At 40.7% G+C, this 17,227-nt stretch overlaps 1 protein-coding gene across 3 annotated transcripts in view; it reads right to left on the reverse strand.

Annotated features, from left to right (window-relative positions):
* Nucleotides 1–17,227, reverse strand: part of grin1b (glutamate receptor, ionotropic, N-methyl D-aspartate 1b) — a 35,908-nt gene that overhangs the window by 10,887 nt on the left and 7,794 nt on the right. For 2 of the 3 annotated variants that reach the window (XM_053481639.1, XM_053481637.1), the window contains exons 4-19: nucleotides 14,807–14,869; nucleotides 13,892–13,989; nucleotides 12,035–12,156; nucleotides 11,314–11,488; nucleotides 9,094–9,238; nucleotides 8,735–8,821; nucleotides 8,515–8,650; nucleotides 8,110–8,237; nucleotides 7,726–7,890; nucleotides 5,060–5,178; nucleotides 4,385–4,497; nucleotides 4,062–4,210; nucleotides 2,570–2,727; nucleotides 1,552–1,713; nucleotides 1,348–1,457; nucleotides 1,114–1,259 (exon numbers count right to left, since the gene is read on the reverse strand). In XM_053481639.1, the coding sequence (XP_053337614.1) occupies nucleotides 1,114–1,259; nucleotides 1,348–1,457; nucleotides 1,552–1,713; nucleotides 2,570–2,727; nucleotides 4,062–4,210; nucleotides 4,385–4,497; nucleotides 5,060–5,178; nucleotides 7,726–7,890; nucleotides 8,110–8,237; nucleotides 8,515–8,650; nucleotides 8,735–8,821; nucleotides 9,094–9,238; nucleotides 11,314–11,488; nucleotides 12,035–12,156; nucleotides 13,892–13,989; nucleotides 14,807–14,869 (2,076 nt within the window). The remainder of the gene's footprint in view (nucleotides 1–1,113; nucleotides 1,260–1,347; nucleotides 1,458–1,551; nucleotides 1,714–2,569; nucleotides 2,728–4,061; nucleotides 4,211–4,384; nucleotides 4,498–5,059; nucleotides 5,179–7,725; nucleotides 7,891–8,109; nucleotides 8,238–8,514; nucleotides 8,651–8,734; nucleotides 8,822–9,093; nucleotides 9,239–11,313; nucleotides 11,489–12,034; nucleotides 12,157–13,891; nucleotides 13,990–14,806; nucleotides 14,870–17,227) is intronic. The other variant, XM_053481638.1, reaches the window with a different exon arrangement.

Raw genomic sequence — 17,227 nt, forward strand, 5'->3', positions numbered from 1 at the left:
AGAGCTTAGCCTCAAATCACATGCTTTTCAAAAATTTATATATCTACATAGACACTCGTTTGTCCGGCGCCCTGCGTACACGAACACAAATGAAGATTTTTTTTTATTGTAAATAAATTATATTAGGAATAAATGAATTTATTTAATTACTAAAATAAATAATTATCATGTTAAATAATTACATAATTAAACAAAATTTACACTTATTTGAACTTCTTTTTTTTACTTTTAGCTTTTCTCTCGAAAATAATTTGGCCCAAAATATAAGCACCCCCAAATACTATAGCTTTAAGGTTCATATCCATTTCAGTAGTTGTACAAAAATTACAGAAGTACTTAAGGGTGTTCATGTTGATGCAACAAGAATCGCAAGAATCGTCCTATAGTAATCGCTGGCATTATAGATATAAAACACAATTAAAACCACATGGCGGTGTTTTATGGTTATTTATCAGTGTTTAGATGGATTCTAAATTGCTTGTGGTTTATACTTAAATTGCCTTACATACTGTAGGGTTGGAAAAAAAATCATTGCTTACATGCACTGATGTAAGGGGTAAAAAGGTATAAATACCTTTTTGTGTTTGATTAATTTGGGTCAACCCTAATATATAGTCCTGAAAAAAGTCGGAAGGTGATTTATCAGATCAAATAGTTACACATATTTCATCAATGTGTTCCGTAAAATTTTAGTAGATGAATTAACTTTATTTTTTAATAAACCAGTGATGCTACTACATTGTGTTTACATCCTATTTAACCCCTGATTTTTCACTACCTTAACTATACCTACTTCTTATTTATTATTCTAAATGCAGTGCACATAAATAACTTAATTAATCACCATGCAAATTAAGCTTACATGCATTAATACTTACACAGTTGGTGTTAAATACTATAAGTGCAACACGCTTCCTAACAAAGCTGCACGGTTTAAGCAATACCTCAAAATTATGCTTAAATTAAGCTCTAACTCAAAGCTGGAGGAAATCAACAAATTATTGGCATTGTGTCAAAACGCAACATAGCAGGTAACAGCAGTAGGCAGCCATCTAGAGACGCATGCAGACTCTTATTCTGCAGGAAAGAGGAGGAAAAAAGGGAGTGCCGTACCTGCAGGTTCTTCCTCCAGACATTAACCGCTGCAAAGGCCAACTGCATCTGCTTCCTGCGAGCATCTTTGTGTCTCTTGTACGCTATCTCGATGAAGATGAGGAAGATCCCGGCGACGATACCGCCAGCCACGAGCATAAACACGCCTGCAAAATAAATGTTGCAATATTTCAACATGGATCTGCAAGCTTACACCTTAAAATTCCCATTTTAATAAAGAAAGACTATTCATACCTGCCATATTCTCAAATGTGAGAGTGGCTGGGGCGTTGCTCCTGGAGTCACACTCCTGGTATCTCACCCAAGTTTTATCCAGGTCCTCCATGAACCCATTCTCATGAGAGCTGTAGATTCAGGTTTACATTAGATCAAAAGACAAAAGAAGGAAATGGAAAGAAAATCCAATATGACTGATCTGATGCATTATAAAGGCATCACCTGAGAATGGCCAAGGAGACATTCTGCTTCCATGGACTGTCTTTGCGCATGCCGATGCCGAAGCCCGATCGGAAGAACAACTCCCCTGTGGTGACCAAGTCGCACTTTTGCGAGGCCTCAAATTCTAACACTGCTGAATCCCAAATAAAAGCATGGAGTTTGCTAAAGTAAGAAGAGGAACGTTGTGTTAGTGTTGGTTTGAGTCAGAAATCACTATTAGCAGGAAGGCATTTATTGTTGGGTTTTTCCATGTTACTTTGTCGTCAAAAGTACGTAAAGTGTGTGAAAATGGAATTATTTGGAAGAATGTTGGGTTGCATCATTGTTCTGGAGAAACAGCATTTTATTCCAAGATGCATAGAGAAATGACAATAAAAACCCACTTGACTTGTAAGGAACAAAACATTTCAGTATAAGAAAGATGGCAGGAAATAAATCAATTTTGGGTGCATGAAGGAGTTACAGTTACCACCTTAAGTTCCTTCAAGTCTGTTCAACAACAGACTTACATCAATACTTCGAGTACTTACTTACTCACTCCTATACCTTTTCCAAGTGATAAGGCAGCTGTTATTCCCACAGCAAAAACAACTGCCTTATTACTTGGCAGGTACCACCAAAGGAGGGTGAGGGCTAACACATGCTTCCTTCAAAACATGTGCAGGTCTGGCATTGCATCTTTGTCAAACAGTTGCTCATGCTGCATCACGATGTAGTCAAACACACTTGGACAGGAGAAAGTGCTAATTGCACTGTTCCATATCGATGAGTTCAAAGACGCCCACGGTTGGCCAGGATCATTCGGAGAGTGTTTTACCATCCCTCCTACGCAGATCACACAGCCAACTTTGTTCCCTTGAACTTCTGGCCACAGATGTACTGTATGCATTCCTTCACAACATGGTGAACGCTTTTCTGTTCCATCACTTTTCATCATATACTTTTTGATCTTTATTATCGTACTCTATGTCAAGGCAGGGACAACACCACAAATGGCTGAGCTGGATATTTTACTGACCCGTCTCGCACAGCCTGGATGGCCTCAGCGGCGCTCTCGTAGTTGTGCTTTTCCATGTGGCGGTACATAGTGCTCAGCTCAACTTGGCGCCGGAAGTAAATGTCCACAGAGCTCTGCTTCACCGTGGCGTAGATGAATTTATCTGATGGGTTTCGCAGCTGTAACACAACAGCATAAAACAAAGTGTTGGCCTCAGCTCCGTCCCCCGCGATCCATTAACCCAATCTCATTCAATTGCTGTATGTGTATTTCTTCAAGTGAATAACTTAAAACAAGATAAGGGGGTCCGACAAAGCGTGCAGAATCCACATCACCGAAAGCAAGCAACATGATCTACTAACATTCAGTACCAACCCTGATTTGTCTTACTGTAGAGAATCCTCAGTATGCCTAGTAATCTGATTTGTCAAATAACCAGGGGGGCCCGCGTTTTTATTACCTGCTCATTTGAATTGAATTGGGTGTAAAATGACGCTACGCTAATGTCATCATCTGTCAATACCGTATGAAATTAAGCATAAATTTGATGCTGGAACCAGCCTGCGAAATGCTGTAACATTGTGTAACTGGTTTCAATTTACGCACACACTCACTCACTCACTCATGGTCTATACCACTTTATCCTGTATACAGGGTTGTAGGGGGCCTGGAGGCTATCTCAGAAGACTTAGGGCACGAGGCAAAGTACACCCTGGACAGACTGTCACTCCATCACAGGGCACAAACACATACAGTACACACACTCGCACACTCATTCACACACTACAGGCAATTTGGAATGCCAATGAACCTAATCGGCATGTCTTTGTCATGACCGTGTCCAGAGGAAACCCATGTTATTACATTCTAGCATGTTAACTCAAAATGTAAACTTAAGAAAACCTATATAACGTCATAGACATGATGTAAAAATGTCACAGAAAAAAACTTAAAAATAAAAAATATATTTAAATAAATGAATCAGAGGAAAATTGTGTAAAAGGGAAACAAACCGTAAGTAAAAAAAAGTCACAAAAATAATTGTATAATAAATTTTTTTAAGATTACTTATAAAATCAATGAAATTTAATAAAATTTAAAAGTATGTAAATTGCACCAGTCCTTAATGAGACCCTTTTGTAACTGTGCAAACTTACGCTATATAAGGATCCAATGGCTCCTTATGATTCACGTTAACTCATACAGTATTTCAACAGATCGTCCTCATGTACTACGATCGTGTATTCTCTTTCTACTAAACTGGGTCTGCAAATAGTCTGAGGACCGCTTTTCTATGCAATGAATAAATGTTATGTCAGTAGGTAGAGGAGGTAGGTTAGCGGTTTCCCTTGGTGAGAGAAAGGCGTCTAAAAATATGCTACAAACGTGAGAGGTTTGTCGAGTCCTTGACCGAGTTGATAACTTGTCCTAATTCATAGGGAGTGTAAATGTTGTGTCTGTTTTCTGTGTAGTTTCATGACATGCAAGGCTTCTCCATGCTCCATGATCTCACCCTAGGATCATTGATGCCGGTAATGCGCTCCTCAGGCCGATCCAACACTAGGAAGGCAGCCAAATTGGCAGTATAAGATGCAACTATGATCATAGCAAAACCAGCCCACACCATACCTAAAATCCTCGCCGAAAAGCTCCGTGGGGCACCTGGGGTAGGGGGAAGAGATGAAAGCAGTGAGGAGACATGCATGCTAAAAATCAATCAATCAATCAACCAACCAATCAATCAATCAATCAATCAATCAATCAATCAATCAATCGTATGTTGAATGCATTCTTAGGAGACAAATGAAGTGAGTTATTCTGTTTGCTGTCAGATACCTTCTCCAATACCGGAGTTCAGAAGTACCCCCCAAGAGAACCACATGGCAGAGGATAAGGTGAGGGCGTCCTCTTCTTCCTCTTCACTATTTACTTTAAACCTTCCAAATGGGCTGCAGAGCAAAGCACATCTCAATTCAACAACTGGTGTTGTTATGCATAGATATCTAGATAAAGTATGTGGACACCTGACTGTCACACCCATATGTGAACATCACATTCCATACCCATGACCGTTAATCTGGAGTTGGTCTGTAATCTCCTTGATCTCTATAACAATCTTCTCTACTAGACGTTGGAATGTGGCTGTCGGCATTTGTGCCCTTTCAGGTAAAAAAGAGCTAAGGTTAGGTATTGATGATAGGTGAGAAAAAATGGCGTGCATTTTGATTGATCATAAAGGTGTTCAGTAGGTCAGAGCTTGTGCAGGCCACTTAAGGTTCTCCAGAACCCATCTTAGTAAGGGTGTCCTTAAGGCCCTCACTTTGTGCACAGGAGCACTGTCATGCCGAACAGGTCTATGGCTCTGGCACCTGGGTCTAAGCCGACAGCATTCGAAGACGTCCTACAGTGTACAAATTGTATGCTTTGAACTTTGTGGCAACTGTGTAGGTCTGATGATCAGGTGACCATATACAAGTTGAACCGATCTGATAAATACCAAGCTTCTTTTACCTGAAACGGTCTAATAGGTAGAGCATCACCGCCACAACATGGACCGAAAGACCCACCAGTAACCACAGAGTGCTCTGAAAGGGCTGCATGAACGAGTCCAGGGTACTGCGAGGTATTTCCTGCATTCAAACAACATGGCATTACTCACAGCCCAAATACACACCGCCCACACGGGCAAGCCTGCCACCATACGGAGCATCCAACATGTTCTGTAAGTGTATTATTAGACTCCTTAGAACTAAACAAAGTCGGAAAAGGAAAGATTCAGTTTCAAATATAGCCAAATGAGGAAATGTAATTAAACAGGAGGCAGTGTATTATAATGTTTCTGGGCAGATTTCTAGGACTGCTCTCAGAGGGGTTTGTGGTAGAATTAATTACATTTTTACGTACCGGTTTCTGGTGAAGTTTAAGTGAAACTGACTGGCACCTAGTTTAATGCATTGCATTACTTAGTAGGTAAATTGTTATTTATATCTACAAACCTAGTAAAAAATTGACAGGAATTTGATAATTTGGCGCTGGTTTGTCTTACTGTAGGTTGTCCCCCAATGATTTCCCACCAACTAGTTCTGCCCCATCATATAGTATAACAGCTACCAACTAGTGAGGGTAAAGGCTAACACATGCTTTCTTTGTGACCTGCAACCCATGTTTGCCTCGTGTGGCTGTACAGGGCAGGGCAGAGTGAGGGATGCCATCTATCCATGCCACCCAGAGATCATGAGCAATTTTACAGTGAAGGTGGCAAACTGTGGATGCATAATTGATCCATTCATTAATTTTTATTTTCATTACTCTAACTTGTTCTTAACTCGATGTACAAGTCAGACATAAACTCCGGACAGCTCAGCAGAGAATGCCGACTGTGACTTGAAAGTGCAGACTTCGCACAACTCATTTTGGCTGGTGGCTTCATGTTGTTTTATATTCTTTCCTATAACATCATATTAATGTGCTCACGAAATAATAAATCGCACATTCAGTGTCAAAGTCGATAATTATTACTGGCTTTGATAAATCACTGTAGGTCTGCTCTTGCAAAAATAAACAGTATTTTGAGACGTAAACTCAACAAGGCAGAAAGGCTCAGTGGAAGGTTTGTGGAAGGCCCGGGTTCAATTCCCACCCAATAACCAAATCCCAGCAGGTTCCAAGCCCGAATGAAATGGGAGGGTTTGTGAGAGGAACAGGATCTGGTGTAAAACCTCGATTTTACACCAGAGGCAAGACCTCGATGGAAGCAGCCGAAAGACCAATACACCTTCCAGGAACTCCAACACTGAGATTCCATATCCATCAGCCAATTCCTATTTCATTCCCTCCAGCACCTTACATACTAACTGATCTCACATACTGTACACTCCAGTCTTATTTACACCGGTATCCATACTCCTCAGTTTGCTTCATGTGTTTCAGTGATTGCTAGATCTTCTAGGTTTTATTTAAACTTTCTTTAGAGAACGTTCATTGAAATGGAATTATTTCCACCACAAATTCCTCTGAGAGCAGTCCTAGAATCCTGCGCTGGAATGTTTTACAGTTCCTCTTGTTTAATTACATTTCCTCCTCTGGCTATATATGAAACTCAACATTGTGTGACTCAGTTTTAATCTTCGCATTACTGTTCGCACTTTATAGCATGCATGACTAGGGAAAGCCCATAGCATTTTCTCACACTGACATACTGTATATGGAATATTAAGGTAAAATATATTGCAAACTGCTTTCCTAGCGATTATACTGGAGCTGCGTGTGTTTCCGAACAAATATTAAGAAAATTAATCTAAAAATAGCTACAGCTCAATATAACTACACTTATTAATGAGGGTGAGTCAAAAACTCTCCGCGTTCTGGTCATGTTAAAACTTCTGTTGGCTGCACTTGGTCTTATCAGCACTTTTTTTCAGTTCAAGGTTGCTACTGTCTCCCCAGTTACTGCTGTGTTACACCAGTCCAGTTGTAACTGTGGTGCCGCCTTGGACGAAAGAAGAGTAGCTGATGTACCTGGTACCGAAACAACTCACGGAATGACTCGAAGGAAGGTGAAACTTTCTTAAAGAGAATCATTCCTGGTGATGAGACACGGATTCAAGCGTCAACCATCAGCTGGAAAATGAATCAACCCTTACAGTTTCCTGGGATTCTCAAGGGCCAGTATTGGAACATTATCAGAAAAACGGTTCAGCGATCAACAGTGCTCGTTAAAATGGGATGCTTATTGAAAATAATCACAGATTAAACACGGAGGACTGATATCCAAGGGCGCTGTGATCTTGCAGGACGATGTACGTCCGCACACTTCTTCCCACACTGTCGAGGATGACGATTCACTTCTGATGAAGAAGTGGAGACAGCGGTGCATTCGTGGCTCACAGCTCAGCCTAGAACATTTTTGGGAATGACGGACTAAGTTACTTAAAACTGAAATAAATCAAATTCCACAGCCATAGTGCGGATAATTTTTGACTCTCCATCGTTTTATATATAGACCTTAAAAAAAAAATATATTTTTTTTTAGTGAGTCATCCTGCATACGCTAGGAAAATTCTCCATTAAATATTTTTTAAATATTCCACACGTCTCATCCTCAAAAGAAAGTTGCATCATCCATATTTCCTAAACATATATATATATATGTATAAACATGAATAAGTCAGAAGTACCTTTTTGACAAGGATGGTGAGGCCTTGGTACTTAAACGGTTTAGAGAACTCGATGTACTGGGCTCTTTCGTTATTGATGGTAAGCGGAGCCACAATCATATCTGCCAGGCCACCCAGCAGCTCCCCCATCATGCCGTTCCACTCCTTCTTATTGCTGTTATTGACCTAATAGCACAGAGGAAATCAGAGTCCGCTCACAATATGTCCTGCTTGAAATGTTCCTGGCGCTGTTTGTAATTACACCTGTGAGCAATGACTCTGCAAACTGTAAATGCCAAGAGAGGGTTTTTTTTTACGGCTCTCAGGAGGGTGACCTTGTTAAAAGACGAATGGGAGATTAGGGGACGGAGTAAATCGATAAAATGCTCGGGGGGTATAACTTACACGCTCCTGGGTGCCAAATTTGCCATCAGCCACTAGGTGCACTTCATAGGTGAAGTTCATCGTCATGGCGAGCTTGATCAAGAGGTCGATGCAAAAACCATAGCAGCACTGAGGCACTATGGGGCGACCTGAAGGAACGGCAAACGATCAGGTACACATACATCCTGAAAAATGTACATACTGTATTAGGTATTAAGTGCAAAAATTTGTGCATCCCCATCCACAAAATAGTTTACACATGAATATGGAAATTTTTACTACTTTGCATGAATTGTTGAAATGCTGCATCCAAAAGGGTCCTTCCCACCCAGACAACTTTCTTGATTCCCAGCCACATTCCAACAAGTTATTATAAGAGGATGTAAACTTTTGCACTCCATCTAATCTTTTACTGTATTACTGTACCAGGAATCGTCTCGTTGGGCCCGGTGCATATCACTTTTTTGATCAGGACTCCATTCACAGTGTATTCCTCTTTACACGTCCCGTCTCGCAGCGTCGGTTTCACGTACACAAACGGCTCTTGATGGATGGTGACGATCTTTAATGACACCAAGGGTTATTAATTACATCATAGGCGAACAAAAAACTAAATGCCAGTAATGAAGTGAAAAACAATCAATACCTTCAATCTTGTTGACATTTGATAGCCTCTTGGTTTCTCGGTGTCTCCTCCTGGCCATATGATCTTCCTTTGTGTGTTCATCATGACCTGCAAGCCCACCAAACACCCAACATTGAGATTTTCAAACCAGTTATTACTTAGATATTTGGGTTAATACACCAAAAAAAAAAAAAAAAAAAAAAAAACCTTCTCAACCATGTTTGATTGATGGTACTTGGTTAGTAACCTTAGTAACCAGTGTAAGGCTCTATCCAATGATGTAAACTTCAAAGCACTTTTCTAAGTAATTGAAATGGAAATGTAATTATGTATGTAAATGTATTCTTTGTGCATCTCAAACGCTATTGGTTAAGCCGTACTTGCGAGCCGTTATAGACGCCCACTTGGACCAACCGGGTCTTCTGGTAGTTGAGGATGCTGTAGTGGGCGAACCTCCTGTCTCCGTCATCGTTAAACTCCACGCGGCCTGTGAGACCATCTGGATACTTGGATGACATCAGTACTCTGGCGGATTGAAGGGGGATGAGAGAGAGATTGCATCAACCCCTATCTCCACATGCATGACAGTGAAGAATGATACTAAGGGTGGATGCACGATAGAGATGGGGGGGGGGGGGGGGGAGGGCTCACTCTTACAACGCACCTTGAAAAAGATGAACTGAATAGATCTACTCATTGAATGTGGGTGTGATATTAGATAGGTGGGCTGAAATGCAATATCTATCAAATAGCTAGACAGCGAACCGCCCCTGAATGTCAAGAGCTCAAGCATGCCAGATTTGTGTATGAGGCTGATATACAGTATTACTGTATATTCCCAGTGTTTACATACAAGTACCATAAAATAAAATAAAAATATTTGCACCATTCTTAATTTATACCCTCTGCGGCATTAAACTGAGCAAATCAACACTTTCCGTCTATAAAGAATTGCCTGTAGATTTAAGAACAACATGCTTCACAACAGATGGTCTGTCCTCCACAGAGCTGAGATTTCCTCCACACGGAAGCTGTTTCTGTTCTGGGCTTTTCTTTTTTTTTTTTTCTTTTTTTACCTGCAGAGATACAAGACGAGAGCCAAACTCTGCAGAGGAACCGTGGCACGTCCTCAACTCGGCGATGCCTGGAACGACCTACTGTAGAGCTTTAATTCTTCATAAATAAAAAACGTGTACGCGAGAGCACTGATGCAGTTTTTAAGACAAACGATGCCGCACTAAATATAGAACAAATTTTATTACTTTGGTAGCATGGTATTTTAACTTTAAAGACTTTTGCACTTTGTGTTTAGAAAGCATGCTGGAGAGCTGGTTGAACTCAGTAGCCTCGATAATGTAGGAGAAAAAAATGGACTGAAGTTAAATAGGTAGTAGGCGGTTGGGATAATAAAAATAATAATAAAAACTTCCCAACAGTATTTGATTAATGGTACTTAGTTAGCTCTGGATAAATAATTGAAATGGAAATGTAATAACGTAAAGGTATTCTTTGTGCATCTCAAACGCTATTGGTTAAGGCGTACTTGCAAGCCCTTATAGATGCCCACTTGAACCAACCGAGTCTTCTGGTCGAACCCTCCTGTTCTCCAAAACTTTTCAACCCTTCTAGTATCACTTATTCATTCTCTATACCATTTATCTGTACAGAGTCACCTGTATCTTAGGAAACTAGGCGAGGTACACCCTGGACAGGGTGCCAATCCATCGCAGGGCACATTAGGACATCCGGTCAACACTCACACACTCTTTCACAATCTACGCGCCATTATGGGAACACAGATTAACCTAATCCTCACGTTTTTGGACCGTGGGAGGAAACCGGAGTACCGGGAGGAAACCCACCAAACATGGGGAGAACATGCAAACTCTATACACACAGATCTGAAATGGGAATTGAACACCGACCCTGAAGGTGCACGGTGTCAGTGCACCATACAGGCAATTTGGAAACACCAATCATTTGGATGGCATGCCTCATTTGAATTAACCCATTAAGCAGATGGAGAAACTCCATGCACACAGACCCAAATGTGGAAATCGAACCTTTGACCTTGGAGGGGTGAGGCTTCAGTGCTAACCCCTATGCCATCATGCCACCACCCAAACTTCATATTTAATAAACCTCTTCTGCACCCATAAAGGTAATCGTTAACCCTTGCATCATTATCAGTAAAAGTTACTACTTATGAGTTTTTACTGCATGATCATGTCCTGTGTAATGTTTCTTTTCTTTTTGTTTTTTTTTACCAAAAATATATATTTTAAAGAAAAACACAACATTCCCTAGTGTAATTTAATCTATACTGGGTTGAAATCTAATTTCGGTCTCGAATCCTCCTTGCATCACAACCAGCAAGTCATTTAAACATATTATATCCCTTCAAGGTGTTTGCACAAATAAATGTTCGGATCCTGATTTTTCATGCGTCTGCTAAGGCACTTGCTTATTTCAATATGTGCAGTGCGAAAGCTGTCAGCGATTTCAGCTGGAGCAGTGCTACAGTATGCATGCATGAAAATGTATGGGAGCAGATGGATGGCGGAGGCAGCACCGAGACATAGAGAGAGAGAGAGACTCACCGTTTAAAGAGCGGGCCAGTCTTCCAGATGTTCGTGTTGCCCACGCAGCCTTTAGGAGGCTCTGTGATGTTCTCCTTCTCAAAGAGCTCCTGGATGGACTGGGCCACCACTGCCACGGCGTCGTAGATGTGCGCCGACTCGTTCTTGCCGTTGATCAGCTGGAGGCCGAGCAAGCCTGCCCAATCGACCATACGATACGAGAGAGTTTTAGAGTCATGTTCATGGAATAGGCGGAAAGCTCGGTAAGCAGACAGGATCGAAAAAGGCGTGAAGAAGATCACAAGAGCACACTGATGTGAAGAAGCTTGGGACAGTAAGGAACGTACAGTAGCTTACCATGGTATTCACACGTCAATGCGGACGGAGGCACTTACAAACAAAACAAAGCGCAACAAAACGCACGAGCATTCAAACCATTATGGATTATGGTCACAACTCTCTATCGCATCGTTTGTAGTCTACGGAAAGAAAGGACACACACTTAAAAGATGAGACCAAGCGTTAGACAGAGAGCACAATACAATGAGAAGAAGAGCACGGTGTTTAAAACCTTTAAACATCCACATGTTTAAACATTCAAACACGTCTAATTACACAGCACACACACTCACACACACACATTGGTTTTTGCTGATGTTGATTGCACAGTGTAGCTAATTACAGTACATAGTCTACAGTATGAGTTAAAGAGATGATTGGAGTTCAGAGAGAAAGGACATACCATCTGGAGCTTCACTTAGAGCTTTACCAGACATCTCTCTTTCTCCCACCAGCCACACGTAACCAGAGCCGGTCATGTTGAGCTGGCGAGCCGCTTTGTAAATAGCCGCTGCTTCGTCCTCACTGCAAATGGACAGAGACATTTTTTTTTTCACTGCTGGCATCGGCCCAGGCTCTATCGAGCTGATGGTTGAGCTACAAATGACGGAGTCTGCCGGCTCCTCGCATGCAGTGTCACATTTTGCGCAACAACAGAAAAAAAATCTCCTACTGATCCAAAATGGATGTCAGATGGTATCACTGAATAACACAGATGGTAAAAGTGTTGTGTAGTAGTGTGAAAGCGTCTACGCTCTGCCAAAGCGCTGGCATTTTCAAGTGTTGCACTGAGAATCATTAAAGCACACAAATTATAGAAAGAAATATACAATTATGATGACATATATTCAGTTACTTTGATTAACTTGGTGCTGTATTTAGTTTAGAGCTGTGGTACAAATATTTGCATATCATTAAGATAAAATTAAGAGGACAGAAATGCTTAATTTACGTGAATATTCTTGTGTAAATAACAAAATGTATGTGCCGTTTCTTTAAATGTAATATTGGGTGACGGATACCTCCGATCAAGCTGTTACTTGGGGGTCGGGTTGCCAGCTCAACGCCTGATTGTCATTCACACACTATGGGCAATTGAGGAACGTCATTTAGCCTAATCTGCATGTCTTTGGATTGGAGAAAACCAGAGTACCAGGAGGAAACTCACCAAGCACAGGGAGAACATGCAAACTCCATACACACAGACCCTGAGGTGGGAATCGAAACCCGACCCTAGAGGTGCAAGGCGACAGGGATAACCACTAAACCGCCGTGCCACTGGACCTAATATAACCTACTGTAATAATCCTCTAACATCGTCCATGTCCCCCAACCTGTTTTCTATCATCCAAGCAGCCTTGGAATCATCTCAATGATTGGAATCATCTCATCAGGCCAATTTTATTTAGAAACACCTGATCATTCAGAAAATTATCCAAGCAGCCAATTAGCCTATCTAGCTTTGCTTACGCTCTAACATCAGAGTCTTGTCCTTGGAACTGGATGCTGTCTTCACCTATTGTAGCTCATCCACTTTAAAGTTCATTCTGAGATGTTTTAATGCTCACCGTAGTTGAATAACCCAAAACTTCGAGTCTAGAAGCTCGTGTTGTTAAATTAATGAACAACTTTTCTGCCTGGTGAACCGAACTTCCAGCCTTCTAACACACAGTATGACTGCAGATCAATCCCTACTATCTGTTCTCACCCAAATGAAGAAGTGTTCCCTGATGACTCTGGTTCCTCTCAAGGTTTCTTTCTATTGCCATCTCAGGGAGGTCACTGTTGATCTCGGCTCGCTCATCAGGGACTATCTAATAATTATAAGTTATACATACTGTACACTATACCTGTAAAGACATCGCACGCAGAATTATCTGATTTAATATGCAATTGGTCTCCCTTTTGTAGCTATAACACCTTCCACTTCTTTTTTTTTAGTTTAGAGTGTTCCTGTAGGAATTCCTGCTCATTTATTCCATAGAGCATTTAAGATGTCAGGCACTGATGTTGGACGAGAAGGCCTGGCTGGCAATCTCCATTCCAGTTCATCCCAAAGGTGCACGATGGGGTTGAGGTCACAGGGCTCTGTGTTTGGGCCAATCAAGTTCTTAATATCTAACATTTTGGATGCCTTGAATCTTTTTCTCCTGCAAACCTTCCACCTTTCAGCTGCATATACGTAGTTATCTAAGCTACACTCTTTAATGAAGCTTTCAGACAGTGTTGATGGTGTGTTAGGAAGCGAGGATTGTCTCACCTGGCAGACAGGATGATGACTCTGGCCTCCAGCTCTTTGGCCTCCTGGAGCAGTGCAGTCAGATTTGTGTCTTGGCTGAACAAGAGCACTTTTTCTGCCTGGGATTAGGACACAACATCAGTCAAGTCGTTGACGCTTCACCAGCCTGAACCATGCTCTGTTCAGCGTTCTCACATCTTTTTTTTTTCTTTTTTTTTTATATTCTCTCTCACATTTTTTCTCATTTTTTCGAAGGAAATCGGGAAAAAATGGATTAAAACCAGGTTTCCGTGACAATCTGATTAAACTGAAAGATAAAAAAATGTAAGCTTGAAGAAGGAAAAAAATAGTTTTGCATTGTCTTTCGCATGCAAACTGAAGGGAAACAAGACTCCAAGGAACAGCGTGCATGTTAGGGAAAGAGGGAAAAGAAGATTGATGCAACCGGAAAGCAAAAACCGGGTGGAGGAAAAGGGAGCAGGGTGGTCATGGTGGCTTCTTTCCCAAAAGTAAAAAAAAAAAAAAAAAAAGGCAGAAATGCTGCAGAAAGGTGGGAGTAATATCTGGATTGTGCCTGTCCCACACGACCAGATCTCCACGCACTGTGTCAAAAGAATAGACTTGCAAATCTTGCTGGCTTCAGTACATGCAATTCCTTTACACAAAAATAAAAAAGTGGGAGGTAAAAGGGAGCGATTCTGTTGTTGAAATTATACGATTTGAAATAAAAATCAAATAAATAAATAAACAAATAACCCATTCTCGATTGAAATCATAAAAAAAATAACATAAATAGACGTGCTGGCGGGTAAAGAATCTCTGGAATCTGGTTGGTGATTTTTTTTTTTCTTTAAAATTACTTTTTTTTTTTTGGACTGGTTTCTAGTTGCTACGTTCAGATAACTTGGGCGGCGTGCATTGACCATGCAAATATACCTTGGGTCCTCGCTTGTTGTCATAGGACAGTTGGTCGAGGTTTTCATAGTTCCTGTTTTTACTCTGATGAATAATGTGCACAGAGAAAATATGCAGACACAGAAGAATATTATAAACAGGTATAAATGGTGTGCAGTAAAGCATTCCAACAAATCTCCACTTTTCTGCTTCAAACTGGGAAACTCTAATCCTGGGGCTTGCAAAAAATATTTCTAATAACTCGAGTGAACAGCACATCCTTTATCATCGGCTTAAAGTGGAGCCAAAATCTCATTCGGACTCTTGGAATGTTTAAAAATTAATCATCTGGATCTTTAATTTCACGTGTAGTTACAATATAATTTAAAAAAAAAACATCCGCATAGCAGCTCCACTGTTTAATATTTCAGCGCTGTTCGATACCTAATCTAATTACGTTAACAATTAACTGATTGATTGTTGATTCTTTTCCTATAACAGCAGCGGTGACGATACAAAGCGCTTTGATTAATGTTACTGTTTCCATGGCAACATGTCGGGTCTTGTATAGTGGACTTTCTTTGTAAACGGCTAAAATAAACCGTAAGCATTTTTAATTATTGGAATTTTTGGGAAGGAGTCTCCAGTGTCAGAGAAAAATGATGGGAAGTTTTTCAAAATACAGAAACTTGCGCTTTGAATATGTCAATCTGGCGTAAAATTGATTTACAGAATTTCAAATACAGTACCGTGACGAGAGCTGCGAAAAAATATTCGAACGGTTCAAACTTTTTTAAAATAAGGCTGCATGTCCGTGAATGACGATCCCGGTCGAAGTGGCTTAAAGCTAACTGCGGTCGTTCTCGTGAACATTCAGCGAGTGGAACGTCTGATACTTATATCTTATATATAAATCGCATAAGTCTTGCACATTACAGGAACTCGGCTGGGAGTTATTGCTACATTCCCCGTCCAGTCCTGACCTTCATATGTTAGGAGTTCCTGGGAGGCCGGCGTTTCAGATGTGAAACATGCAGTTCGATCTTGACTCTTGAGAAAACTTTCCAAGCACTTGTGAAGTGCATTAGTGTAGCAGGGGATTATATAAAGAAATAAAGAGAGTTTTTTTTACTTTCATAACTGTGCTCTATCATTCTGCACAATCAAAAGTCCTGGTTTGACTTGAACACTTCTTGTGTAGTACAGAACAGCACCGTCACAGCTATATATTTCCAAACCTACAACCGAACACAAAAAGCTTTCCCAGCTCAGCCTCGTCCCAGCAACAACTACGCCATCCGCAGTCACCGAGAGAATGCGTAGTGCTTTGTCAAGACGAAAATGTTTCCGTATTTCTCTGCTGCAGGCGCACTTTATCAACTCTACCCTTCACACCTCTCCGCCGCTATATTTCATGCATTTAAATGGGAAACGCTGAAGCGCATTTAGAGCTGCAGCCGTGCCTGACTCTGTCTCCAGTGCATTAAATATGCGTGTTCTGCCTAAGCGAGACGAAGTACGATGACAAATATGTGCGCTGACAGGTTTATTCCAAGCTCGAGATTATCACCAGGTAATAGTCGGCGTTGATTAGTGTATTATTGCTTCGAACGGTTTTGTTTGGAAGCTGTAAAAATTCTCGGATTTGCATATGACCGGTTTGTTATTCCAAGCTGGGGCTTTTAGGGGTCATTTATATTCCACTCGCTTAATTAGATTTTTTAATTAATTAATTTATTTATTTTTAAAATGACAGAAATTGAGCCAGAAACTGTTTTGGATTTCATAATGAGAAACATTACATTTGTCTATATTCACGGCATCGAGTTGTGACCTGAGCGATCACAACACAACACACAAGATCATATTTTTATATAATATGCATAAAAGCATATTACTGTATATTATAAAACAACAACAACAAAACCTAAGATCCAAGTTTATTATTCAGTTCTTCATTTAAAATCATATTATTTAGTCATTTAAAAAAAAAAAAAAAAAACCTGAGAAGAAGGAAATGTAGGTCTGGAGTTCATCACTAAATTAGAATAATGTTTAATAATAAACGAATATGAAGCGTCTAGTGAAGATCAGACTACAGTCTTTTATGAGGATTTTGGGAACTGAATTAGATGCAGAATTTAAAAGGAGCAGGGCTTGAGGCTGCCATTACTACAAAATGACATTATAATGACATTGAAGTTATTCTAAATTTATGCACGGGGTGAAAACACAGACGCACCATCCCCTGTTTCTGAAGCCACCAGCATGTGGATTTGAACATCTACGACTCCACTGTGTTACTCTGATGCCCTCTGACAGACAGATAAACAAAACGGTCCTCCTCAGTCAGAGGCCGAAAGGAGACTGACATCCAGCCATTAGTTTTCTCAGAGAGAAGAGCTCGAAGGGAAAAACAGATCCCACACACTACACCTACACAGCTCTGGTCTTGGCGCACGC

Source organism: Clarias gariepinus, chromosome 21, assembly GCF_024256425.1.
Source record: "Clarias gariepinus isolate MV-2021 ecotype Netherlands chromosome 21, CGAR_prim_01v2, whole genome shotgun sequence".
Classification (NCBI taxonomy): domain Eukaryota; kingdom Metazoa; phylum Chordata; class Actinopteri; order Siluriformes; family Clariidae; genus Clarias; species Clarias gariepinus.